At 38.8% G+C, this 24,051-nt stretch overlaps 1 protein-coding gene across 4 annotated transcripts in view; it reads right to left on the minus strand.

The window, feature by feature from the left end:
- Positions 1-23,752, minus strand: part of PDLIM3 (PDZ and LIM domain 3) — a 28,580-nt gene extending 4,828 nt beyond the window's left edge. Inside the window, exons 1-5 of one of the 4 annotated variants that reach the window (XR_012502487.1) lie at positions 23,562-23,752; positions 15,431-15,582; positions 13,698-13,782; positions 5,646-5,713; positions 650-913 (exon numbers count right to left, since the gene is read on the minus strand). Coding sequence is in view for 3 of the 4 variants with exons in the window: in XM_010953281.2 (XP_010951583.1) it covers positions 650-913; positions 5,646-5,713; positions 13,698-13,782; positions 15,431-15,582; positions 23,562-23,654 (662 nt within the window). In the remaining variant the exon portion in view is untranslated. Of the gene's footprint in view, positions 1-649; positions 914-5,645; positions 5,714-6,084; positions 6,273-13,697; positions 13,783-15,430; positions 15,583-23,561 lie in introns of all 4 variants that reach the window. The other 3 variants (XM_010953281.2, XM_010953282.3, XM_010953283.3) reach the window with 3 other exon arrangements.
- Between the last annotated feature and the right edge of the window lie 299 nt (positions 23,753-24,051).

Consider the following 24,051-nt stretch of genomic DNA (forward strand, 5'->3'; position numbering starts at 1 on the left):
GTTCTGTAATATTGAAAGAAGTAATAATATTTTTATCTTGTAATAAATCTTTGTAATTGACAATACTTGATGGCAAAATTACTTTGAACAATTATGCATAACAAAGAAGAAATCAGTCAAAATGGAGACCAGTGGAAACTAAATATCTACATTAATAGTTTGAGGTATTCACTTATAAACTCTTATTCATGGCAAACATTTTAAATGGAAAAATAATGAACCTCTCTAGAAGATGCCATTAGAAGAGAGAAGAGGTATCATCTCTTTTGAAACTTCTCTGAACCTCCCATCCCTTTCCCAGTTTTTGACCCCCCAAAGAAGAAACACAGAGTATACTAGATTGTAAATCACTTTTGAGAAGTATTGTACCACGCATAAAGTACATTGTAGTTTTTCAAAAGATATATACATTTGGCCCTTCCATGATTTCATTTTCTTGCGATCTGTCACATAAAACTCTACTTGGTTAATTTTTCAAATCACCTTTATCATTAAGCCTGGATATTTGCGATAGATCCTTAGTATTTTTTTCTTGAAAGTTCTTCACATAGCATTCTTTCAATTAAGACAGCATTTCAAGACACCAGTAAAGTTGACATTGCCCATGTGTTTAGTTAATATGCCCATGGTTCAGAAAGACTCATATTACCTCATTGAGGGTGTTTCCCCTAGAGCTGTTGAAACCTGACCCTGAAGTGTTTCCATAATATTGTCATCTGAGTACAACTGCATAGGTGTATTAAACTGAGCATGTACAATCTTCACACCCGGAAGTTCCATTTCCAAAGGAATGTTAGGGGCCATCTTAGCAGCAACTTTCAAGTCACCTGGGCAAATAGTACTAAGAGTACTGACAGAAGAAGGGGTGCTACGTCCACTGCCACCGTCAATACCGGACGGAGTACTGCATCCACTGTGTTAATGAACACGTTACACAGACGTGACACAGAAACCAGAAAGTCCAGACAGAACACAGAGAACAAGTACAGAGAGGTTAAAAGGAATTGAAGGCAAAAAGTAAGAAGTGAAGCAAATCAAATTAAAAAGAAATGTTTCTTTCTGGCTAGACTTTACTTTAAAAGGGAAGACGTTTAAAAATTCATGATTGAAAAAAGTTTAACGAAATTAGAAGTTACAGGTGATGTTGCATTTTTTGGCTCTGTTCTTCTAGACAATATGTTCTATTAGGCGAGAGTTACACATATAAAGAGTTGTGCATGAAGTAAGCGGTTCAGAGAAGTTACATTGGCTGGGCACCCTTTTACATTTCTGAGCTGCAGTATTTAAAACTGAAATTTTAATGAATGATCCTTCACAAAGAGTAACTGAATATGCAGCATGAAGATCCAATCAAATATTTAGGCTACACATTTCAAAATAAGTATTTTCAGAAATGCAATTGGGCTTTAATTGAATGGCAATAGGCAACTTGTAGGTTGTGTAATAAAGATAATGTTTCAGGACTATTTTGGAAATGTTTTATTACCATTTTAACTTTTTCTATTTTCATTCTTTTTGTGAAAACTACACTTTAAAAATTGTTCAATGATTTAATGTAGGCTCTACAAGCAGCCAATAAATGCTTGTCACCTTGAAATTAATGATTAGAGGGCAAATAAGGTGATCTCAGCCTCTTCAGATGGCACATAGGGCTAAGATATATTTCTTTTATACATAGCTATATGTAAAATTTTGTAAAGCACACATATATTTCCATGCATATTTCTCATTTCCTTTAAATACCACTTAAGGGAACTTATTAAACCATTAGAAAAGCCAGTCATGCAACTTTAAGAACAACTGCAGAAATTTCATAGTCTCTATAAACAGAATTCTCTGTGGGTAGGAGGTTAGTCACAGCTGACATGCTGATGACCAAAATGTCCTTTTTCTACATGCAGTTTAAGTTCAGCATGAGAAATTCATTTTTTGAGAAAAATTCTGAGAATATATTATATATATATATTTTAAAGCACAGTCATTTAAGACAAAGCCAAAAGAAATATTAACGTAAACTTCTATCATGCCTGCAGGTTAGTGTTGCTGTAAACTCAAGCCAGAGAACGATTTATATGGTGTGTTTATCTTGAGGTCAGTGTTCTCTTAGGGCTCAGGTATAGCCTTGTATCTGCATTTGATTTCTAGGACTGCTAATGCCAACCTCAGCCTCATACAGAGAGCAAAAACCAGAAGGACGTACTGAAAACTGATTTTGTTGGCTTCATCAGTGTTGCAGCCTGATTAGTCTGGGCAGCCCATGTCACTAAATGAATTAAACAATTTTTTTTTTGTATTGTGCTATCCAATTCAACCATCTACACAGACTAAACAAGGCAGGTAAATACAAATTTGCTCTATTACTTCCTGCCTGTTGAGAACCTGTTTGAAACTCAATCTGTAAACTGATTGATCCCATACAAAAATGTCAAGTGGTTTATTCACCATTTTCAGAGACTCCACACTATACTGGGTGCTGAAATTGACTTCATTTGGTAAAAGAACAGAAATAAAATTTCAGTTATCTGCAGTTTAGTCAGGATTATATTGATGGACCTCAGTATGGTGAAGTTTATTAAATTGTAATTTAGGGATTTGAGACACTGAGTTAAATATTGGGAGACTTGGGCTCAAAACAGTGAACTTTTCGACAAGCATTTATAACTGCTCTGAGCTTCCTGTGAGCCAGGCGTAGTGCTAGACAGAGCAGAGGCAAACTATGACCAACTCAGAACTTACAGATACCAGACATACCTTATTTTACAGTTGTGGTTAGTGTTGTCTTTTTCTGTTTTTTGTGTTCTTACATCCATGCATGCTTATGTGCATAACTTTATTTAAGCAGAGATCGTGTCTTCTGTTTCCTAATTTCTTTATCATTCTATTTAGGGCCCATGTCTAATTGAATACATAGGAAACAAACCCTAAGCAAACAAGAATTATCTTTTTATAAATTTCTGGGACAATTTTAAAAGATCTTGTGAACTCATGCTCTAAACAGAATAGTTTTCATGGACTCCAGTCACTGTGGAGATCATCATGGGTCACCATGACCTGTTCCTGTGACCTGGAAAGGTAGGTATTATCAAGATTTCTTGACGTTGACTTACTGACTTGGCAACCCCTAAGGTTGATTATACCCCCCATTACTGCTGTGCACCTGAATGGATCATTAGACAGAGAATGAATTTCCCTGGTGTGTATACAGACTTTTGGGGACATGCTTCCAGCGGGGACTTGTCCAAAAACCACTCACCAGATTGTATTTTATCATTCAGATCTGTAAAATGCCTTGTATTTATTTTTATTGATAGCTTTGACTTTAAAGATTTACATATTTTCATAGGAAAATACTGGTCTTTTAAAATGCTTCAATTTTTGGTGAAAACATTAAAAGAACCCTAGCTAGTAGTAAGACCCCACGGAGATGGACATATTAGCATCTCCAACTTACTTCAGATTCAAAAATTGTGCATTAATGGTGTAATTATTGCTTGGTAAGTAGCCACTCAAAATTCCACCTTGATGAGGAATCATTTGGTAAGAACAAGAAATTCAGAAACTTGAGCAAATAGTGAGGGGGCACGGAAGAAAGGAAGGATAGCGGAATCATTTTTACGATTTTTTAAGGTTTATGTACTGGTACCTGTTTTTTAAGCAGATCCCCTCATCCCTGTTTTTCCTCTCCCCTCTCCCAAATTCAGCTATACTGAAAGGCACTTCACAGTGACAGAATTGACTGGCTTGTCATCATCACCATGTTTGAATTGAAATGAAAATATAAAAGAAAGGCATTACATAACTGAATCTCCCTGACTTTTCCTGAATTTTTATTAATGTTGTTGGTCTTTAGCAAAAGCAAGATCTGTATTAACTGTAATGTATTATTTTATTTAAGCCTCCTAAAGTCCTAACGCTCAAGTTAGTGAACTTCCACTTATGCTAACCTCAAAAGAATGCAAGTATATCAGTTTCACTATGTTTCTTAAGGAAGATATATGTGTGTGTGTATATATATATTCAACAGTAAAAGAGCATTTTAGCTTTTATGTTTTTTAATGTTATTGAGAGTGGAGTTAGGAAGCTGTTGATTGTGGAGAAATAGAGAAAAGATGCAGAGAAAAATGGAATAGGAACAACTGAAAATGAAATAGGGAAAAACTAAGAGAAGTAAAAAAGAATTGTGTAGAACAAGTCTGAGAGAGGAATGACAGCTCCTGACTCTTCTTGCTACTCAGGAAGTACGATTAGGCACTCTTGGGATTTTATTCCTAATGAACACCTGTGGAGCATTTACTCTGTCCGAGCCTCATTTCTAGGTACTGGGGATATGATGTTTACATTCCAGTCGGGGGAGATGTACTTGGTAGTCATTGCCTTTTTTAAGCATCTTTCTCCTGCTCTTCTACTCCGTTGCTTCTTTCTGAATCTGATATCACTAAATTGCCTGGCTTATTTTGAAGTAATCCTCTGGCCCTGACTCTAGCTTATGGAAAGGTCAGCACATGGAAATCATGTATCAAGTGATGACTTACTATCTACAGCAGGCATCATAAACTAAGATGTCTGCAGGGCCCAGGAGGGTCACACGTATATGACAATGGACCAGGTGTCATAGCTTAGGAGTGCCGGGCATTCTGACAAGATGGAGAGTGGGTGTTCCATCTTAAAGCACTTAACTCAATTTAATATTTTTAAACAACAGGAGGGTTAAATAAAACACTGTGAATTGACTACCTGCAGGCCACTAATTTGAGACACCTGATGTAGATCATTATTCAGTGATTCTAACTTGTTAGGATCAATCTAGCCTAACCACCAACTTCCTTCCTCTGGGCTGACTGATGTAGCTGAGGTTAGAGAAATGGGTTTGAGGTTTCTTGAAGTCACTGTTTCATGATGTGGCAATACAGGACATTAATTTCTTCCCTCGTAAGTTGGAATTTAACTTCTGGAGAAGATCTGAACAGGATCATTGATGATCTGTTTTTCTGACTGACAGTTACCTCTGAGGATAACTGAATAAATCTCCCTCCCTCCTAACTCTTTCTTTCTTTGTACTTATTTCCCCTCAAGTGGAATAATTCCTTTTCAGGTGGCCTCTCTTCCTGTGCAAGCACCCATAAGAATGCAGATATATTTTTACGTAGAATGAGTGGGGTTACCTGGTGGGCTCTGAGGGCACAGTGAGAAGCAGGTGCTAAGATGAAATAATCAGCCTCTCAAGCACACAAAGCTCCACCAGCCTTTCCAGCTTTGTCTCCTGCTTCCTCACTCCTGACTGGGGCTGGTTTTCATTTTTGTTCCCTCTGACTGGGCCTTCCTGCCCTGGGGTAGAGTATGTCTGCCTGCCTCAAAGGTCACCGTGTTCTGGATGCGATCCTGTGAACAGCAGGGGCATTAGTTATAAATACACACGGGGATTGCATAATATTTCACAGCACTGTAATCTTGTCAGTATTTACTCTCGGAAATGGAGGTTAGTTGGCTGCTATTCTTTGCTTAGTGAGTTTGTTTCTTTTGCTTTTGAAATAAGCTTCAAAATGATAAAAGTCACTCCAAACACCTAAGAGTTACATTGCATGGTGCTTAGCAGGATTTGTTAAAGAAGCATGCACTTCAAACTTCACAGTCTTAAAGCTTATGACCTGCTTCGGCCTGGGATTATGAAAGGTTTGGGCCGAACATTGTGCTTGTGTTCAAAGTAGTTCACATCCTGTAAAGACAAAGGGTTAAAAAAGTCCCTCAGTGGAAGATTAATGCATATACTTATATTTTAGATTAAATTAAACAGTAACTGTACAGAAAGGATTATTTACCACCAAATATTGACATGGCTAAGAAGGGTGATGATGGAACCAGAGCGATTTCTTCCTTTTAACCATCTATTCACTAAATGTTCGGTAACTGGCGGACTGGACTCCAGAACATTAGAACCATGTTCTAGATGCTTGTCTTTAAAATAAAAACCTGATGGTGCCTTCAGGAAAGTAAAAATAAAACAGCAAGAGCTGGACTTTTGAAAGGAAAAGAAGTCGCACTATCACCGTTAAAACATGGTGGCCAGAAACCAAGTCGAATACTTACTTTTGAGGTGAACTAGGAATGAGACCCCGCAGCTGTCCGTGAAGCGCATCTTGTATATTGCTAGTTGAATAGAGCCCAATGGGTGAGTTATAGGAAGCGCTCACTACCTGTCTTTTGTCATCAATGTTTGCTGCTGCAACAAAAGGCTGGGCCCTTCTGTTGTGCGCGGCACCAATGGGTCTGAACTCCTGTACAATGGCAGACAAAATACACAGAGCCACAGAATGCACGACAAAGCCATTAATGCAGACCGACAGCATCGCTCTTGTTAATCAAGGCTTCTTTACCCACTACGAGATTAATGGCCGGGTAAAAGGAGGACACCATTCTCCGTGAACTGTACACGTGCTGTATTCATCCTTCAGATGTTAAGGTGCAAAGGGATTGATTGACCTTACTTAAAATATTATAAAATAATTTGAATATTATACCTTTTGTCTGCTCCCTAATGCCTTCTTTTGACTTTTAAGACATTCTCACAGGACTCATTCGAATACAGAAATTTTGTGTCAGAAATGAGATTTTTGGCTTAGAAAAATGATTCTACTTGACATTTTCTCAAGTAGGAATTACATATGCTTTCTCCTCTATTAACGTTTCCCCCATTGTAGGAAATGGGAGAATAAAACCATCAGAAAGGGAATGAACATTTATGAGTAACTGGACTGAATCATTTTAAATAATCCACATTTTTCTGATTTTTTTCTTAATACCTATGACAAAAAACAAAATTCTTAATTTGCATTAAGATATAACCTTAAATTTAGAAAAAATAATAAGAGTTAAACGACTTTTTCTTTTTGAAAGCAGAATAACATATATAGAAATGCCTCCCTTTTTATTGTGATGATTTCATGTTGTGTGTTTATGTTTACTCTAGTCCCAAAAAGACTTAAGCAATTCCCAGCAATTCAGAGATAGCGAATGTATGATTCACAAAAGAATTTTTGCTTTATGGGGAAAAGGCCCAAACTTCAGTCCTAAACTCTGAGTTTGAAACATACCTGAATGATCTGAAACTCTATATTATTATCTTTTAATGTAGTGATCAAGTTTTCCAATTTTTATGTAGATTTATAATTTTGTAAAGTCACTAATTTTTTTCTCCTCCAAGCAACGGAAGAAAACCAAGAGGGAATGCTAAAACACACATGAGTTGATTCCCTTTCCAAATCTTTTCATTTGGCAGAACTGGTAAGATAAATCTTTACAGTATTTTTCAATCACACATTCACATCAACTTCCTTTACTTAGTGACTCTGCCACCAGTGTTTCAAACAGATCTCAAATACTACACACATTTATGATGATTTGAAATGTTAATGGAGACTGTTTTTTTTAAAAATAAAAAGATCTTAGACTAGTCTTGTTCGTATCATTTTTTTTCTTCCTGTCATTTTAGAGAGTGAGTTGTGGGATGGTGCTTTTTAGAAAAGAGATTATATCCATTTCTTAGGGGTGGAACCAGAGTTTTGTGTTGCGACTCTTGTGCAGGAGAACACCAGCAGCTTCCTCGGGGACTCAAGCAGCGAGGTGCTTCCTTTTGGTTCTCCTGGGCAGGCAGTCATCACACATACTCCCTGCTCCCCCACCTAGGTCTCCTGGCAAAGCCCTCTTACAGTTACAATGAGGCAAATGGGGTGCAGCTTCAAACACTAGCCCTGCTGATTCTTGGACTCCAGCTGCCCCAAATCTCATGGCACCTGAAAATCTGTGATGTGATAAAGAGGAGCTTTCCTCTCCTCAACCTTGGACAGCATGTTTTAACAGCTTCCTGAACTTGAAAGGAAGGCCTGGGTTGAATACAATAGCCGATGAGGTTATAATATGATTGAATTGGCTAATATCTTATGGATTCTTTTTATTTTTTTCCTCCACAATAATGGTTCATTGCCTAAGAGTCGGTTGGGTGACAATGTAGTTGCTGATATTAGGTAGCAGAATGACTGAAACAACCACATGTGGCTTTAGAAAAATGCTGAATCCCAGAACATGTGAAAACGTGTGTAGTCAAACATTCATATAGTGGTACAGACTGATAGTTTTGGCTGATTTAATAATGAATTTGGATTGGCTGTGTTTTATGATTAATTGTTATGATTAGCTATTATTACGGCATGAAAAATGTGAATGGGAAATAATCGTAAGTAATGACAACGGCCATGATTCAAAGCTTTGTTACTCTTTGGGATATGAAAGAAGACAGAAGGTTAATCGCCTAATTTAGTTTTGGTGGATTATATATATAAAATCTCTCAGGTTAATTAATAGAGTAAATCAGGCAGTACTGAAGGACTCAAGGTTTGTGGAATTTATCTTTTTTTTTTTTAAAGATAAGTATGATATGCTTTAAAGAACTTGATGTATAGAATTGGATTTACAAAGATCAGTTAACATAATATGATGGCTTTATGGGGGCAAAATCTGATGCTCTTATTTCTTCTTAGTCTTAAAATGATACACATGAATAGCAACTATCCTGTAAATGAGGCATCTTCTCTGAAAATATTTGTGCGGTTATAATCTCTAGTAGTACTTCTAAAAAGCAGCACACAAGTTAATCAACTCCAAGCTTTTTCTTTGCCATTTTCAGTTTTAGTTACCGCAAAGGTCACAAAAGTGTAATTTGTTAAAAAAAAAAAAACACGAAAAACCTCTATTTTCTACTCAGATCATAAAAGGAAGTGTTTCTAACACAGGCTTCGAACATTTGTATTCAGGCTTTGCAAAGCATTAGTTTATGGGCTGCTGGAGTCATTCCATAAAAGCACAATGAAGTGTATACACTAAAGGTAAACAAAAAATTTAAACATGTCACGGAGAGGCAACATTCTATCCAAGTCTTACATCACTGTTGATGGTCAAACAGAATCAAAAGACAAAGCCAATTAGAAGTTTGCTGTTCCACTTTATTCCTTTTTATTTTTTCTTGGAAAATGATTAGTAATGGAAAATACTGGTAAAAAAAATTATATAGCAGTTAATACAGTCCAGCTCTTGTGTTTATTCTACCCAGACAAAAGCATCCAAGTGATTCTTCTCTCTTAGGAATTCAGTAAGTAATCATTGTAATTAATTAGATTTTAAAATATTATTTTTAAATGTTAGGAGCTCATATTAAGGAATAATATTTTGAATTCATGAAATGCTAGCACTGCCAGAGTAAAAGCTAAGTAACTTGACAGAGATCAATTGACATCAGGGAGAATGCAGCTCTTGACAACAATCTCCCAAGTCCTTGAAACGACCTCAGCAATGACATCATTCAAAGACGTTTCACCTTTCAATTTCTTACTTGGATAAAGATTCAGTCTGAGAACTGAGGCACTTACTAACAGAAACAACATGTTTGATACATGTGTGATAATATGCAGATCTGTTTATTTATAAGAAAAATGGTGGTGAAATAAGGGAAACAAACTCTATCAAGTGATCATATCAAGCCAAACTGAGGAGATGGTTATATTTAATCATGTTTGGAATTTGTGAGCAATCCCTTCCCCCCTCTCATGCTCACCCCTCAGATGAAAAGTCACCCGTATCATTGTTTTTTCTTCAGTGATCTGTTTCAAGTGTTTCCCCATATCTCACTGGGGAAGAGTGTGGGGAAAAGGGGATTTTATGAAAACTTGTTTTGTGTAGGCTGCTGTCCAGTTCTCAAAACAGTGTAAAGTTATTTTATGAAAATAGGACAACTTTAACCCACACCCCACCTGACTGTGCATGCAATATATCTTTATTATCAAATCTTTCATGGAAAGGATGCAGTCTTTTATATGGAGATGGAAACAACTATTTTCTCATTTAGAAAACAGCATTTTTATTTCTGAAAAATATATTTTCCTGTCTTGTGATAAGTACTTTATGATCTTGAGTTGTTCAGCGAATATTAAATAAAGGCGAGGGGAATGTTTTATTGGAGAATGTAAGCATTAGAGAGGGACAAAGAACTCTAACACGTACCTTTAGTCTAGAGTAATGCTTTGTGTAAAAAAATGCACCTGTCTGCTCACGGGCCAAGTTCTGAATTGTATGGAAGTTTATTCAATGGCTGGGGATTGATCTAAACAATCTGTAAGGTTTCTTTTAACCCTAAGATTTGAGTCTAAATTCATAAAATCAAAATTTTAGCTATTTAATAATAGCATGGAAAAGTAAAAACTCTAGATACTAAGATTTTATGTCATTTATTACTGTAACTGTGTAAGAAAATGTCCCCAAAGCCTAAACCTATTCCTAGGGAAAAAACTGGAAAAAAATACACTAACATTTCATTATTTGTGGTTGGGCTTGGATGGTAGGATATAATCTTTTTTCCCCAATGAGTATGTATTGCTTTTAAAATGAAAGAGTATTTTATTCCATTAGCAAACGTCATATAACTTATAACAGAAGTTTGACTTGGGTTGAGAAATGAGACCTCAAATATTGTATCACTCAATGGCATTTGAAAGATTTAATGACATCTGTTTTTCAGCCTGACACACCTTTGTTGTCCAGAAGGGGTTGGCTTTATTTGTAGGGTTCTGTTTTGGGGAAAGAAAAAGAACCTCTCTTTGTAGGACCTCTCTTTGCATAGCTTTGTATTACTTTTTTTCTAAAAAGGAATATAAACATAACCACAGTTTAGCCTTTCTCCAATCTCAGTCTACAAGTTAAATTCACTGTTTGATATTTACCACTGCATTTTGTTCTAGTTTATGCTGTAGGATTTTCAGATAGGAGAGGCTGTGCTGACATTTAGCTGTGTCGTATAGGGAAGGTCTGTCCTGAAGTGCCAAGTTACGTGCACTGGTCTTGCAGGAATCTGGCCTGAGGTTCATAAGGAGTAGGAATATTTTGGTCCTTGAGGGGAAGAACTGAAATGGTTCTTATTCCTGAGCCTTTCAAACACTGGCCTCTTGGAGAGGGTGCAAGTAAGAATTAGTCATGACTCAAACTAATGGAATGTTCAGAGGCTCCATCTGACCAAGTTCTGTAGCCCTTAACCCAATCTTCACCCTTTTAAAAAAAAAAACAAAAACAAAACCGTTCCCATTTTTTATCTTTTTCCTGTTTGTAGTATCATAAATACCCATATTGTCTAACTGCAAAATGCAGGACACGTGGGCTAATAAATGACTGACAAGTGGCCGGAGTATTTAAAATTTAGATTATCTTCTAAAATCAATTCTTAGAATAACCATAGTCATAAATTAATACTCATAGGTCTACAAAAGGGGCCTCCTCTAGAGTAAAGCCCAGACAGGTGCCTTGAAACTCCAACTCTGGACCAGAGACATTAGCAAAACCCAGGCTCCCGTGATGCTCTGGCTCACCCTGTGCCTAATGAAATCCGTACGTGCTGAGTCGCCCACATGCTGGAGTGGAAACTGCAATGTGATCAGTGATCACTGGGGATTTGGCACTTTGGTCAAATATGTGTCCCATATTTTAGCATCTCATATTGATGAAGTTGGGTTTAAAAAAATTAGGAAAAAAATTTGAATGGAAATGTGCAAAAGGTGCAGTCCAATTTTGGATGTGTACACTATATAGAAAAGCAAATTCAGAATTCTATCCAATTTGTCATAGTGATAATCAGAGATTGGGGGAGGGTCAATATATGTGTATATGTGAGCCTTAAATTTATTTCCCTTTTTTGTTTTTTAAAGCACCACATGGTCTCTTTTGCTCCCGTGATGCCTCTAAGTGATGAACTGCTGAGGGTTAGAGGAAGCAGGCGGATTGGGCATTACTGCCACGGGCTGTCTGCAAATGACAGCTCTGCCTGGAGAACTGTTCTGCCTCCTTCTTCTGGTCTCTCCTTCCATCCGAGAGGATGCTTAGAGGTGTCACTCACCCATCTACCTCAGATGCGGGGTAAGCCACCACCAGGTTGCAGGTCCCTTCTCCCTGCACTGACTGCCTGTCTCGTCCCTTTTACCTCGTACTCACCCACCCTGAAGAGCAGAGCTCTCACCTGAAGGGCCGCCGCAGCCTTCAGGATCACTCTGCTGTGCACGCAGCCTCTGGGGGCGGTGGCAGAACCCCAGCCTGAGAGTATGTCCCCACGGCTGCCATGTTAGAACTGTTTCTCTTTAGGGCCTCCGGTTCTTTTCATTCATTCGTCAGCTGTTTAATGAGCGCCTGCTGTGTGCTACACCTGGGGTAACTCAGAGTACGAGCAGACACACCAGCTCCGCCTTCGTGATTGTCCTTATCTTACTCAGTTTGAAGCCCTTCTCCCCCTTTTGCTCTGAGTGGCTTTTAGGCTCACGCTCTTCTCTCCCTCCAGTAAAAAGTCTCGGACAAGGATCTGATAAACTCGTTCCCTCTGAAAGTTGAAGTATGTTTCTTCTCCTGGGGTTGGGGGGGTTTGTATTTGAGCTGATGATAAAGTTTTCATCCAGAGTAATATGTAATGCCCCGTGGAGAGCAGTGAGGAAGACGTTTCTGGTCTCCAGGAAGCTCTGTCTCACTGTTAGGAAAGGCCAGGAGGCCTTCTGAGCACCGCCTGGTGAGAGGGGTGCCGTACCCAGTGATCACGACAGAGCCCACCTGACTGAATATCTCTATGAGCAATTCAGTGTGCCAAATTATTGTTCTATATTATTTTATTGAAATCTTTGAGAAGCCCTGTAAGACACATGTACATATGTATCCTACATGTATTTTACTAAGAAGGAAATGAATGGAGGCTGATGGAGACAGTGAAAAACCTGAAGGACAGTTTCAGGAGTCGGTGTTCCTGAAAGGGGAAACCTTGCTGAAGCATAAATTAGAACCATATTTTCAGTTCATTTTCATTAGTTGAACTCTGGGGATATATAATTAGCTTAGCAGGGGTGCTTGTTTAAAAAGGGGTATTCAATTTATATATCTCTGTCTCTCTAAACTTGGGGAGCTTCTGACCAAGGAGAGGTTCAAAAATCCTTTTATTGATTATATTTTCCATATGGCACAATGGAGGTTTGGTTTAATTTCAGTTTTTTTGGAGCTTTTGAAAGTAGGCATAGTCAGGTCAGCATCAGAGTGTTAGATTAATTTAGCTTCGTAGATAGAGTTGCCTCAAGGGAAGATCCTTTATCTTTTGTAATTCAGCTGCACAGGCAGAATATCATCATGATTACATAATGCAAAACTCTTTCCCTAGAGTCAGCTTAATTACAGAATGCCAGAACTGATCATCAAAGAAGGATGTAAAATAAGATCTGGGTGAAGACCTTGAGGAATTGAAGTTCACGATAACTATAAGATTAGAGACACCTGTTTCAAATGAGAGACCCTATTTTTTGTTTTGCTTTAACATCTTAAATTTCTTGGATTAACTCATGGTCATTTGGCAAAAGTCCATCATAGGAAAATGAAAAAATAAGCAGACTCTACGTGGATATAGCCACATTTTTCCTGATGAGAATCTGTTTGTCTTTGAACAAGATGTTTGCCTAGGCATACATCTCTTTTTTCTTGATGTAGGATGGCATGGATAATGTAAATTAATCTCAGAGAGTAAAGATAGCTACTTCATCTGGTGGCTTATTCCAGTTTTTTCTATTTGTCACTTTTTCCTCTTGGAGGGCATCATTTAAAAGGAAACGTAATGTGAACACCATTTACTCCAAAATTCATACCTGTGGTTCTGATTCTAAGTTGATTTTGAAAGGATGAGCCTTCCCATCTTCAGATACCTGTGGAGACCATAAGCGAGTGTCCGCCCTGTAAATAAAATAAAGTTTATAAACCCCCAAATTCTAATGGCACTTCCAGTTTGAGATACTTTAATTGCCTATGTTTGTGAAAATACTATCAACCCTTGATAAAGGCAAAAGCAATATTCCTTGCTCATTATCCTGTACTCTCTCATCTAATTAGTCTTATGTTTTCAGTGTACTTTTGGGAAGGCTCGAATTGATCAGAATTGCCTGGAGGACTGCGATGGGCTGAATGTTTGTGCCCCCTGCACCCCCCACCCCATTCACGTGTTGAAATCCTCCTCCCCAGTGTGACGGCATTTGGAGGTGGGGTCTTTAGGAGGTAATTAGGGTTAGATTAGGTCATGAGAGTAGGGCGCTCATGGTGGGATTAATGCCTTTATAAAAAGAAGAGGCCTGTGATCTCTCTTGCTCTCCTCTGTGTGCACATACCAAGGAGGGCCATATGAGGACTTGACCGGGAAAGGGGTTCTCACGAAGAACCCAACCATGCTGGCTCCCTGACCTTGGACTTCCAGCCTCCATAACTGTGAGAAATAAATGTTTGCTGTTTAAACCATCCAGTCTGTGGTGTTCACTTATAGCATCTGGAACTGACTGAGGCAAGGACATTGTACCGTTTCTGGAGGAAGTGGTCTCCGGCGCATGTGGGAAGCAGTACAGGAGAGGGAGATTCGGGAGGCATGCCCTGCAGACAGATGACCCCAGGGCAAGCTCCTTAGGTCTCCCCTACTTCCCTCCTAGCCTACCCAGGGCGCCACAGGAGGCAGTGAGTGATTTGCCAGGTGGATTTGCCGTTGGCATGAAGAAAATGTGCTTTGTCCAGCCTTTCTCATGTATCTACTTGGGATCGTGTGGCTCTTAAGAAACTGTGTGCTTGGCAGGATCACAGGTTATGCAGAGATGGGGAAGAGTCAGTTTCACCCCATGGCATGGCAGAGTGGCTGATGGGTTGTGCCTTCTGTACCACAGCAGGGAAAACTGCGAATACAGCAGCAACAGAATCAACACACTAACAACGCTGTAACAAATCATTATTTTCACAGCTCAGTTTCAGATCTGATGGCAATAGATCAGGTTCAATTTCCTAATACTGTTTTTGGTCAGAAATGTCTCATTGTCTGAAACCCTCATGTGCACATACACTCTCACACCTTGTGAGATTCTTCTAGGCTGAATTCAGTACAAAAAAGCCAATGGCATAGAGGATATTAGCAACCAATTTTTAACATGATCACATTTTGGGAAGCATGAGATTCTTTCAGGAGCATTTCTAAATTCCATTCCATTCTCTACCATGTTTAGAACAGCAGTATAACTAACGCGACATGCTGTTCCGTGTTTTTATGGCCAATACCTTTAATGGTTCTATTTTCATTGTCAACTAACTGGGTTAGTAGAGGGAAAAAAATTCTTTCAGCTGCTTTCAGTATTCTGACATTCCAGAGCATTCTTTTTAGAAATCATTTGTTAACAGCTACTAGACTGACTGACTTCAGTGAAGAACAAACCAAAGTGGCTGATATATTAAAAAGCCAGTCAGAATTCTGGGTCCTGTGATACTCCTCAGTGGGAGGATGAATCATTTATAGTTCTGATTCAGGTTCTCCTGCAAAACAGATCAAATTTTAACACCATTAATTAAAGAGCACCTGTCAATTTTGAGACACAGCTGGTGTGCTGCTGCTTTAATCCTGTCCTGTGCATCAGCATGAGTCATGGACTCTGTACCGAAGCCATCAATAGCCAGGATGACATCTCCAGGAGACAGGTTGGCAGCTGCCGCCTTGCTGCCTGGAGTGATCTGGAAGAAATCATCGCACATTTTAAAATCAACATCCTGCAATATCTTGAGTTTTGTGCCTGGCATTTGTATTTAACCTTGGTAACATTTTATATGTTTTATTGGTTAGGAAATATTAAATTTAACTTAAAATAACTCTTAATTGATCAATTCTGTTATCTCTATTTTCTCATTATGTGAATTAATTTATTTCTTACTAACCATATTTACTCTACCATGTATCTCTTCTTCTCTTTTAAAACATCTTCCATAACTCCCTGTTTGAATCATATTTTCTTTGGTTTAAACAAAATAATTTGTTTTTTAGTGTTTCTTTGTCACCTAGAATTCTCTATTTGGGAATAGAAGTATACTACATTTGGGGAGCTTTTATATTTGAATTGAAACTGCTTCAGCATCCCTGTCATGCCCCTGGGATGTAGAAAGCTCAGAAGAGAATCAATCCCTCTTGTGTTAAAAAGAAGAAGCCAGCTAATACGCAAAATTATAACTTCCCTGGACTCTTCAGACAGCTGAAGTTATAAGGCAGTCAACTAGCTTGGAATGGAAGGAAAGATAGGAGCTTCCAAGGAAAGACGAGATGTAAGTGTGGGCTCACCTGTATCAGAAAATAGAAGATGAAGACACCATACTACCTGTTAAGAAGAATTCACTAAAATTCTGAACAAATTGCTAGAGGCCAAGTGTGAGTTAAATATTCAGAGTTTAGAACCCCTGGGAACCGCAGACACGAGGGAAATTTGTATCCATGCGCAGCTCTTCTCCATGAATGGAGAACAGATGGAACAAATAGAAAACAACTATAACAAGATGATAGCTTTTTAATTAAACCATACCAGTAATTACATTAAATGTAAATGACCTAAAAACACATCACATTCTGTTTTTTAACAGAGATTGTCAAACTAGGTAGGAAAAAAAAAAAGCAAGATCTGATTTGATGCTGTCTGCAGAAATTCACATGGGTTTTTTTGGGGGGGGGGATATGAGGAATGGTATGGGAAATGATATGGGAAAAATATGGTTGTTAAATGTTTAGAAAATAGGAAATCTGAAATTATTTCAAGTTATTTCAATAAATACATGTTGAGTATACCATTAATTATTCTTTTGATTGCTACACCTGTTCCCATTTTTTCTGGGTAAATCCCAACTATTGACAAGTCCCTAATAGTCCTCACCTGGTCTTATGCTGCCTGCTTCTCTACTATCACTTCATACCCTTCCTCCTCCCCTCATCCACTGCTCCATAGCTAGTCTGAATTCCTTTTTGTTCCACAAATAGGCCAAGCTTGCACCCTCTTCCAAGCTTTGCACACACTGTTACTTGGGCCTTAAATGTTCCCCCTACTCTTCACCTGGTTGGTCTTTCTCATCCTTGAGGTCTAGGCTTAAAGGTCATGCTCTCAGAGAGACCTCCCCAGACATCTGATGTAGCTTCTCTAGCCCCTCCCCATCGTTCTTCACTGTTACCTGTTCTTTGCCTTTATGAAGACAATGTGTACTCTCATGTTTGTTTTTTCACTTGTGTATTGTCTGTCTTCCCAACCAGAAGTTCTTGAGGATATCCATAATATTATGTATATTCCTGATGCTTCACACAATAAATTCAGTATTTGTAATCAATGAATAATTCTTTGAAAAATGAATGAAAAGGACATTTAAATCAGAGCTTGTGAAATGAAAAGAACTAGTCCTTACATACCCAAAGATTATGGCTACTACTGTCAACTTGCCATTGTTTCTTTTGCTAGTTCCCACTATTTAGAGCAGAATAACATGTAAGACTTGACTCCAGGAATAAACTAGGTCATTCCTAATGTTAAACTTGAGGATCATTAATTCATTGTTTGTCTATTTGCTTAATTTGCAAATGATTGATTTGATTTAACCTCGTGGCTCTAAGAAAGATCATGATAATTTTCCCGTTTGGACAGTTGATGGGAGCTGGATGAAGATAACTGAGGATTATTACGTTCAGCTTTGGGAGGCATTTCATAGGTGTTTTTGCATTTAGAAATTCTCCCAGACTCAGAACTGTTAGAAGAATAAAAGTTTCCATCTCTAATATGAGTTATAGTGATAAAAATAACCTTAAACTTCTAATTTCCTCTAACTATAGTTTGTCAAAATCAGTACAATCTATTTTTAAACGTCTAAGACCAGTGTGCTATTTGTTGAGTTAAAACATGAGAAAGCATGGTTCAATGTGTTTGCTTTTAAAGCCTCACCTAGCTTTTCTAATATCCTTGAATTTGATTTCTATTTGACACTCGATCTTGGTTTAGAAAACCTAAGTATTTCTTAGCTGTGATTAGGATGAGTGGAAGGAAGGGTTTTGTGTGTATCTGTCTATATAAATTTTAACCAGAGGCATTTTGTGTGCTGAACTTAGATACTGAATATTACTAAATTTTATTCACAGCTTTAATACGGAAGTTAATAACACTGTCTTATATTTACCCAAAAGATTACATTTGCAAAGCGCTTTCTAATAACTTTGACCATTGCAACCACTCTAAGACAGGCTGGACGTAGAAGGTTGCTTCTGTTTTTCAGAGGTGAAGTGACTAAGGAACTTGCGGCTTCTCACTAAGGTGGGAGCAGCTGTACGGCTATGTCGCTGGCAGTTTCATTAGTCAAATAGGAAACCAGTGGTTGATAGTGGTGGCCAGAACCAACTTCTGACCTTGCGTCCAACCTGGCCACTGATGTCCCGGGACCTCCAAGGTGGGAGTTGATAAGAAAGAAAATAGTATTTAGAGAGAGGGCTGAGAGAGAAGGAGAACACATGTTCTTTCACTTCTTCCTGAGTCTCACGCACAGCGAGGCTAGTGATCAGCAAATGACCACTAAGATGGCCTGGTTTTAGTAAGTTAAACTCTCTGTTTAATCATAAGGATATATTAGTTCTCAGCTTTATTTTATATTATGACTTTATTATATTATTACTTTTTATTTTATTTCTGTTGCTTGATCTTATTGCTCACAGTTTATTTTTTAACATGTTTTTCCAAATTAGGAGAAGAGAGACTAAAATAAGGCAAAGAGGTTTTCAGTGGGTTTATTATTCAGATTCATTAGGGTTTCAAATATCAAAAGCATTAGAGAGATCTTTGGAAATAGCACTGCCATTCATCACTTAGCACATGGTTTCAAACTTGTCTGATTAGGAGAATCGTGGGGAATCTTTGCTTAACAAAGTTCCCAGTCCCACTCTAATGCCTGGAATCAGGAATTAGAAACTCTAGCAGAAGAACTAGGAAATTTAGATTTTTAACAAGTGCCTCAGATGATTTCCGTTATTCACATCAGCCTATTACTTGGGTCCATTTGGGAAAAACGAATTTAAATTACAGGTGAAGCATCTATAATGACCTGTTAACTGTGGGAGACATGAGGGAAGTCCAAGATGTGGCCCTGATGGAATGTCTATGTGAAGAATAAAAATGATTGAAATAGTCACAGAGCAAGACAGTTATGGCTGTGGGGTGGAATATACTTGTGGGATGTATGAATGTTAGGAACAGATGTCAGCGTTGCAGACAGGTCTGGAACAAAATTAAAAATGGTTGGCCCTCCCAATCTGCAGGTTTTGCATCCAGGAGTCAAGCAACCGAGGGTTGAAAATATTTGGAAAAAAAATCCCAGAAATTTCCAAAAAGCAAAACTTGAATTTGCTGCATGCCAGCAACTATTTACATAGCATTTACATTGTGTTGGGTATTATGAGTAATCTAGAGATGATTCAAAGTGGAGGACACACGTAGGTTTATATTCAAATTCCATTTTATATAAAGGACTTGAACATCCTGGGGTTTTGGTATCCTCAAGGGAAGGGCTAGGGGGTTGGGAGGGTGGGGTGGGTATAAGGGTGGGGGTTTTGGAACCAATCCCCCAAGGATACTGAGGGCTACCTGGGAGAAGATTGCATTCAACGGTAAATATTTCTTTCTAAAAGTTCAAATTTCAAATATATATTAAAGAACTATACTTTTCTATGTTAAACCCTGCAAAACTTAAGAATACACTAGCATTTTCTTTGTTGGTACCCAGGTCCATGAAGCAGGAACTGAGTGGGAAGGGACATGCTGGCATCCGATGTACACAGCGATTTTACATCGTGTACACAAAAGAAGCTTGTACTTTATTACAAATTGGACAATTTGTGAAAACAAACCATCTGTAACTTGGCTGAGATAGTAGATCCACCTTCTGGGTGGTCCTAACACTTAAGAAAGAGACTCCTTAGGACCTTCTTGCCAGAAAAAGAACAGCTTCTCACTTAGAGATGTGAACCTTAAACTTTATTCTATGAAATGCTGGCCAGTTGTACATAGTGTTTGCCATAATAGCTCCCTCCCCTGCACTGAACATCCATCCACAAGTTAAATTTATATCACGGGAAGTATAGCACACCCTTGCCTAGAAACTGCTTTCCTAAAAATTGTATCACAACCAATGGCTCAGCTTTTTGGGGGAGAATGTCTGGTGTTTGGTTTACCTTACTTCTCATGGTTTTTTATGATACAAAGTTTCACCCCACTGGATTGTAAACAACTATAGGGTGAGGACCCTTTGTCCTCATTTTGTGAATTGTAATTTCAGCTAATGGAGAGTTGTGTTGGTAAACCCCTTCCCCAGAAGACGGTGGAGCCGAGGACCACCGTCGAGGAGCACTGCTCTAGTCTGCTTTTGTAGAGTGTGAGGAGAGGAAGGGAGGGCATTGCTTGTAGGACAAAAACTGATTTAATTGACTTGAGGAATATATCTCATTTATGGGACTTTTTGTGACGTTAAGTGCAGGCATTGGCATTTCAATTCTTTGCATACTTAAGAACTTATCTAAAACAGACAAATCAATGAACAATAAAACAACTCTCCTTTTTCTTTATCGTGGAATATTTCTGAAGACACAGTCTGCATCTATTATGATAATGAAGTTATGTCAAAAATGGACACTTTAGTTAATTACTCATATTGTGTCTGTATTTATTCTATAACATATGTGATACACTAGACCCTGTGCTTGGCACTGAGGAGCCCCAAACCTGCGAGTTCTTGCCTTGAGAGGGGAGCATGCAATCTGTGGGATACAGATGTACTCAAACATCTGTGGTACAAGGTGTGATATAAAGAGAGGTTGCAGGTCAAGAGCTAGGGCAATTAAGCGGATGCAGTGATTGTTCCCGGAGGAAGGCTGGAGAAGTGGTATTGTAATGGATTTCCACAAGCACAGAGGACTACGGGGTGGGTGGGGAAGAGAATTCTGGGGGAAAATGACAGCAGCAAAGACATGTTAGAGAAATTATAAGTGGTCCAGTTTTGGACTACTACCTATTTATGGAGTGAGAGGAGGAAGGGGAGAGAGGAGGAAGAGGGAGGAAGTGAGGTGGGAGATGTGAGTCGGGATGGATGGTGAAAGCCATGAATGCCATGCTGAAGACCACACATTTTGTTCTCTATAAACTGGGGATTGCCACTGAAGAATTTTTAAGAATGAGGAAGGTAGGAGCAGCCATCAACCATCTCAAAGATGGCTGGTAAGAATATTCAGGACGAATTGCAGCAGGGAGACAAACAGCTAGGCATGAAATTATGAAATCTCAATGAGGGACAGTGGTTGGAAAAAAGAAAGTGGTAGATCTTAAAGACATAATATCAGTAGGACCCGATGATGGGCTGGATGGCACAAAACACCTATTTGGAAACATTTGTACAATAAACAGAATCTTTCATATGTACGGGCTTCAGGATGAAGACTTGGGAGGCAGGTAGACTTGGCCTTGAATTCTGTTTCACCACTTGTGATCAACGGCAGGGATATTACCACTACTATCTTTTAGGATAATGGTGTGATTTAAGTGAATTAGTGCCTATAAAGGGCTTAGGAGAGTGCATGGCAGGCGAAAGTGTGCGCTAACACACACATAACCTCATTCACCACCTTTTAGCACAATGTTAAAATTACTGACTTAATAGAATTATTCTAATACCTAATTACAACACTGATAACTGTTTTGGGGTAATATCTTTTAGGTTTTTTCCAAATGATTTTTAGTATTATTATAATTTCAGTGGAAATATTCTCGATTAGGTGTTCACTAAAGCAAAAAATTTCAAGTGAATATGTTTTCACTTATTCAACAAGAATCTTCTATGTGAATGGTTTTGGGGACCCCTGGACTACAAAACAGTTTAGTTTTAACTTGCTCTCTTTGAGTTAAATTAACTGAAAAGAAAATCCACAGTCAAATGAAATAATCATCTATGGTTGTGCACTATTATTGAAACAAGTGTCAATGTGATGCAAATTACTTATGAGTTAAAAATTCAAACAGAATTGGCTTCCCAAATGTCATTATATCAGCTGTTTACCATATGCTCCTGCAGTCAACTCCAAAATGTTGAGTTTTTTAAAATAAACATTGTTTATAATATCAACAACTCAATGTTTCAAGCATAAGAGTCATCATATTATGTTCCACAGTAATAGTAAGATATTTCTTCTATAAATCACTGGAAGGATTTTTGTGACTGAGTGATTTCTTTAGGATTTAATATAAATATGATTTATTCTCTGTTACGATTCAAAAGCTTATTTCATTTAATATAAACAAAGGAAAACTGTACTTTAGAAACTTTGAGAATATTTCTTAGCAGAGATAATGGAAGCTGTTTCCTTTGATAAATCCATAAAAGGCATTGTTTGGCCCAGATCACTGAACCATTTTCTGCCTAATTTACTTAGGAACATTTCTGGGGGTGTGTTAAGTTTTTATGTCTTATATAAAAACACACATGTCAGATGTGTTTACATGTTTTCGAAAAATGTAAAACAAAGCTTGAAATGTTCCATAGTATGCATCTGTATGGTACGTTTTGAGGTTATTTTAAAAAGACATTGGTTCTCAAAACTGGTAAGTAGAACAGAATTTTAAAGGTATTACCTTGTTTAAAAATTGATGTGAGTATATCAGATTATAAAGTATACATTTATAAAACACAGTATAAAAAATAAGGAAGAAAATAAAGCATTAAGTAAAGGTATAATCTGAAAGTTTGTGTTTTAAAATTAGGTTTAATATGCTTTATATGTGATCATTGAAATAATAACAATAACATTGTTAGTCAGGCAAACATATGTTAGGAAAAAAATCAATTAGACCAACTAGAAATTTACTGGCAGGACAGATCCTGAAGTTTCCCTCTTTCTTTCTTTCTTTCTTTTTGATTAGAAAATACTTTAGAGACTATTAAGGAAAGAAAGCTTGACTTTGATAGGAAAGTATTATTTTGAGTTATTAGGCTGAGTGATGACTCTCCCTCAGATAAAGGAAACAATCTGACATGTTTTCTTTGTAGTTCGAGTTATAGGTGATGATTTCTTAGCCAAGTTTCCAGCTTTGGAAAATATTTATTCAAAACGCCTGGAAACCTAGGAATACAGATTAGTAATATATTCCCTGTCTGAGCTGATAAGGGCGGTTCCAGCTTGGCGGGCCCAGGTTGTGCCCTGCGAACAGCTCCCTGCCGAAGTTTTCATCCAGACAAGGAGAGCGCTCAGATGCGTGTCTAGCTCCAAGAAGCAACCACTATTGTTGGTCCTTCGTCTCTCCTCCCGTGGCCCCCACCTCGTTTGTTACTGGAAAGGAGACCAGGAGTGGAGGGCGAGAAGGCAGCCCACCTCGCAGCCCAGCTTCTCTGAGGCCATGGGAACCACGCTGTCAGTTCACCTCTCCTCGGAAAGTTGTTGGGGGCCAAGACGCTGCAGACAGTGGAACTGACGTGGTTAATTCTCTTAACTGCTCTGCATCCCCAAACCTTAGTTTGCCGAGATGCTGCCGCCCCTCGAACTGTGGCCCGAAGCCGAGGACCCACCCAGCACACTCCACTGCCTCACTGGCCACTATCCTCTCCAGGGGGACCGGCCGCACGCCAGCGTCCCCACTTGCAGCAAAAGAACGGAAAACACCTACCCTGGTGATGATCAAAGGCTGGTTGAAGTCTATGCCCCCCGAGAGTCTGAAGCCCCAGGGCGCAGGGCCCGGCAGGACCACGTTTTGGGGCATGGTGCCTCCTGGCACGGCCTTCCTCCGGCGGGGGCGCAGCGAGTGTCCCCGAATGGGACAGCCCACTCTGCTCTCGGGGCAGTGTCCTCGCCGGACCGCGGCCCGAGAGCTTTATTCCCATCCCAGAGTGACGTCACTGGCCTCCCCTCCTCCCCGCCCCCTCCCACCAAGGAGAGCTCCAACTTTGGAAGAAGGAGACGCGCCAGACCCGCGGGAGTTTACAGACGCGCACCGGCCGGCGGGGTGCAGCCTCTCAGACCTTTTGGGTGGAGGAGGCTTCGGGTTACAACGCCCATCACTCTCTTAAAGCAACACCTGTCCTCCTGTTTTATCTTCTGCTTGCAGCTCAGCAGTGAGCTTCATTCGAAGTTAAAAGCAGTTAAACCACAGACCCTTT

This window comes from Camelus bactrianus, chromosome 26 (assembly GCF_048773025.1).
Source record: "Camelus bactrianus isolate YW-2024 breed Bactrian camel chromosome 26, ASM4877302v1, whole genome shotgun sequence".
In the NCBI taxonomy this organism is placed as follows: Eukaryota; Metazoa; Chordata; class Mammalia; order Artiodactyla; family Camelidae; genus Camelus; species Camelus bactrianus.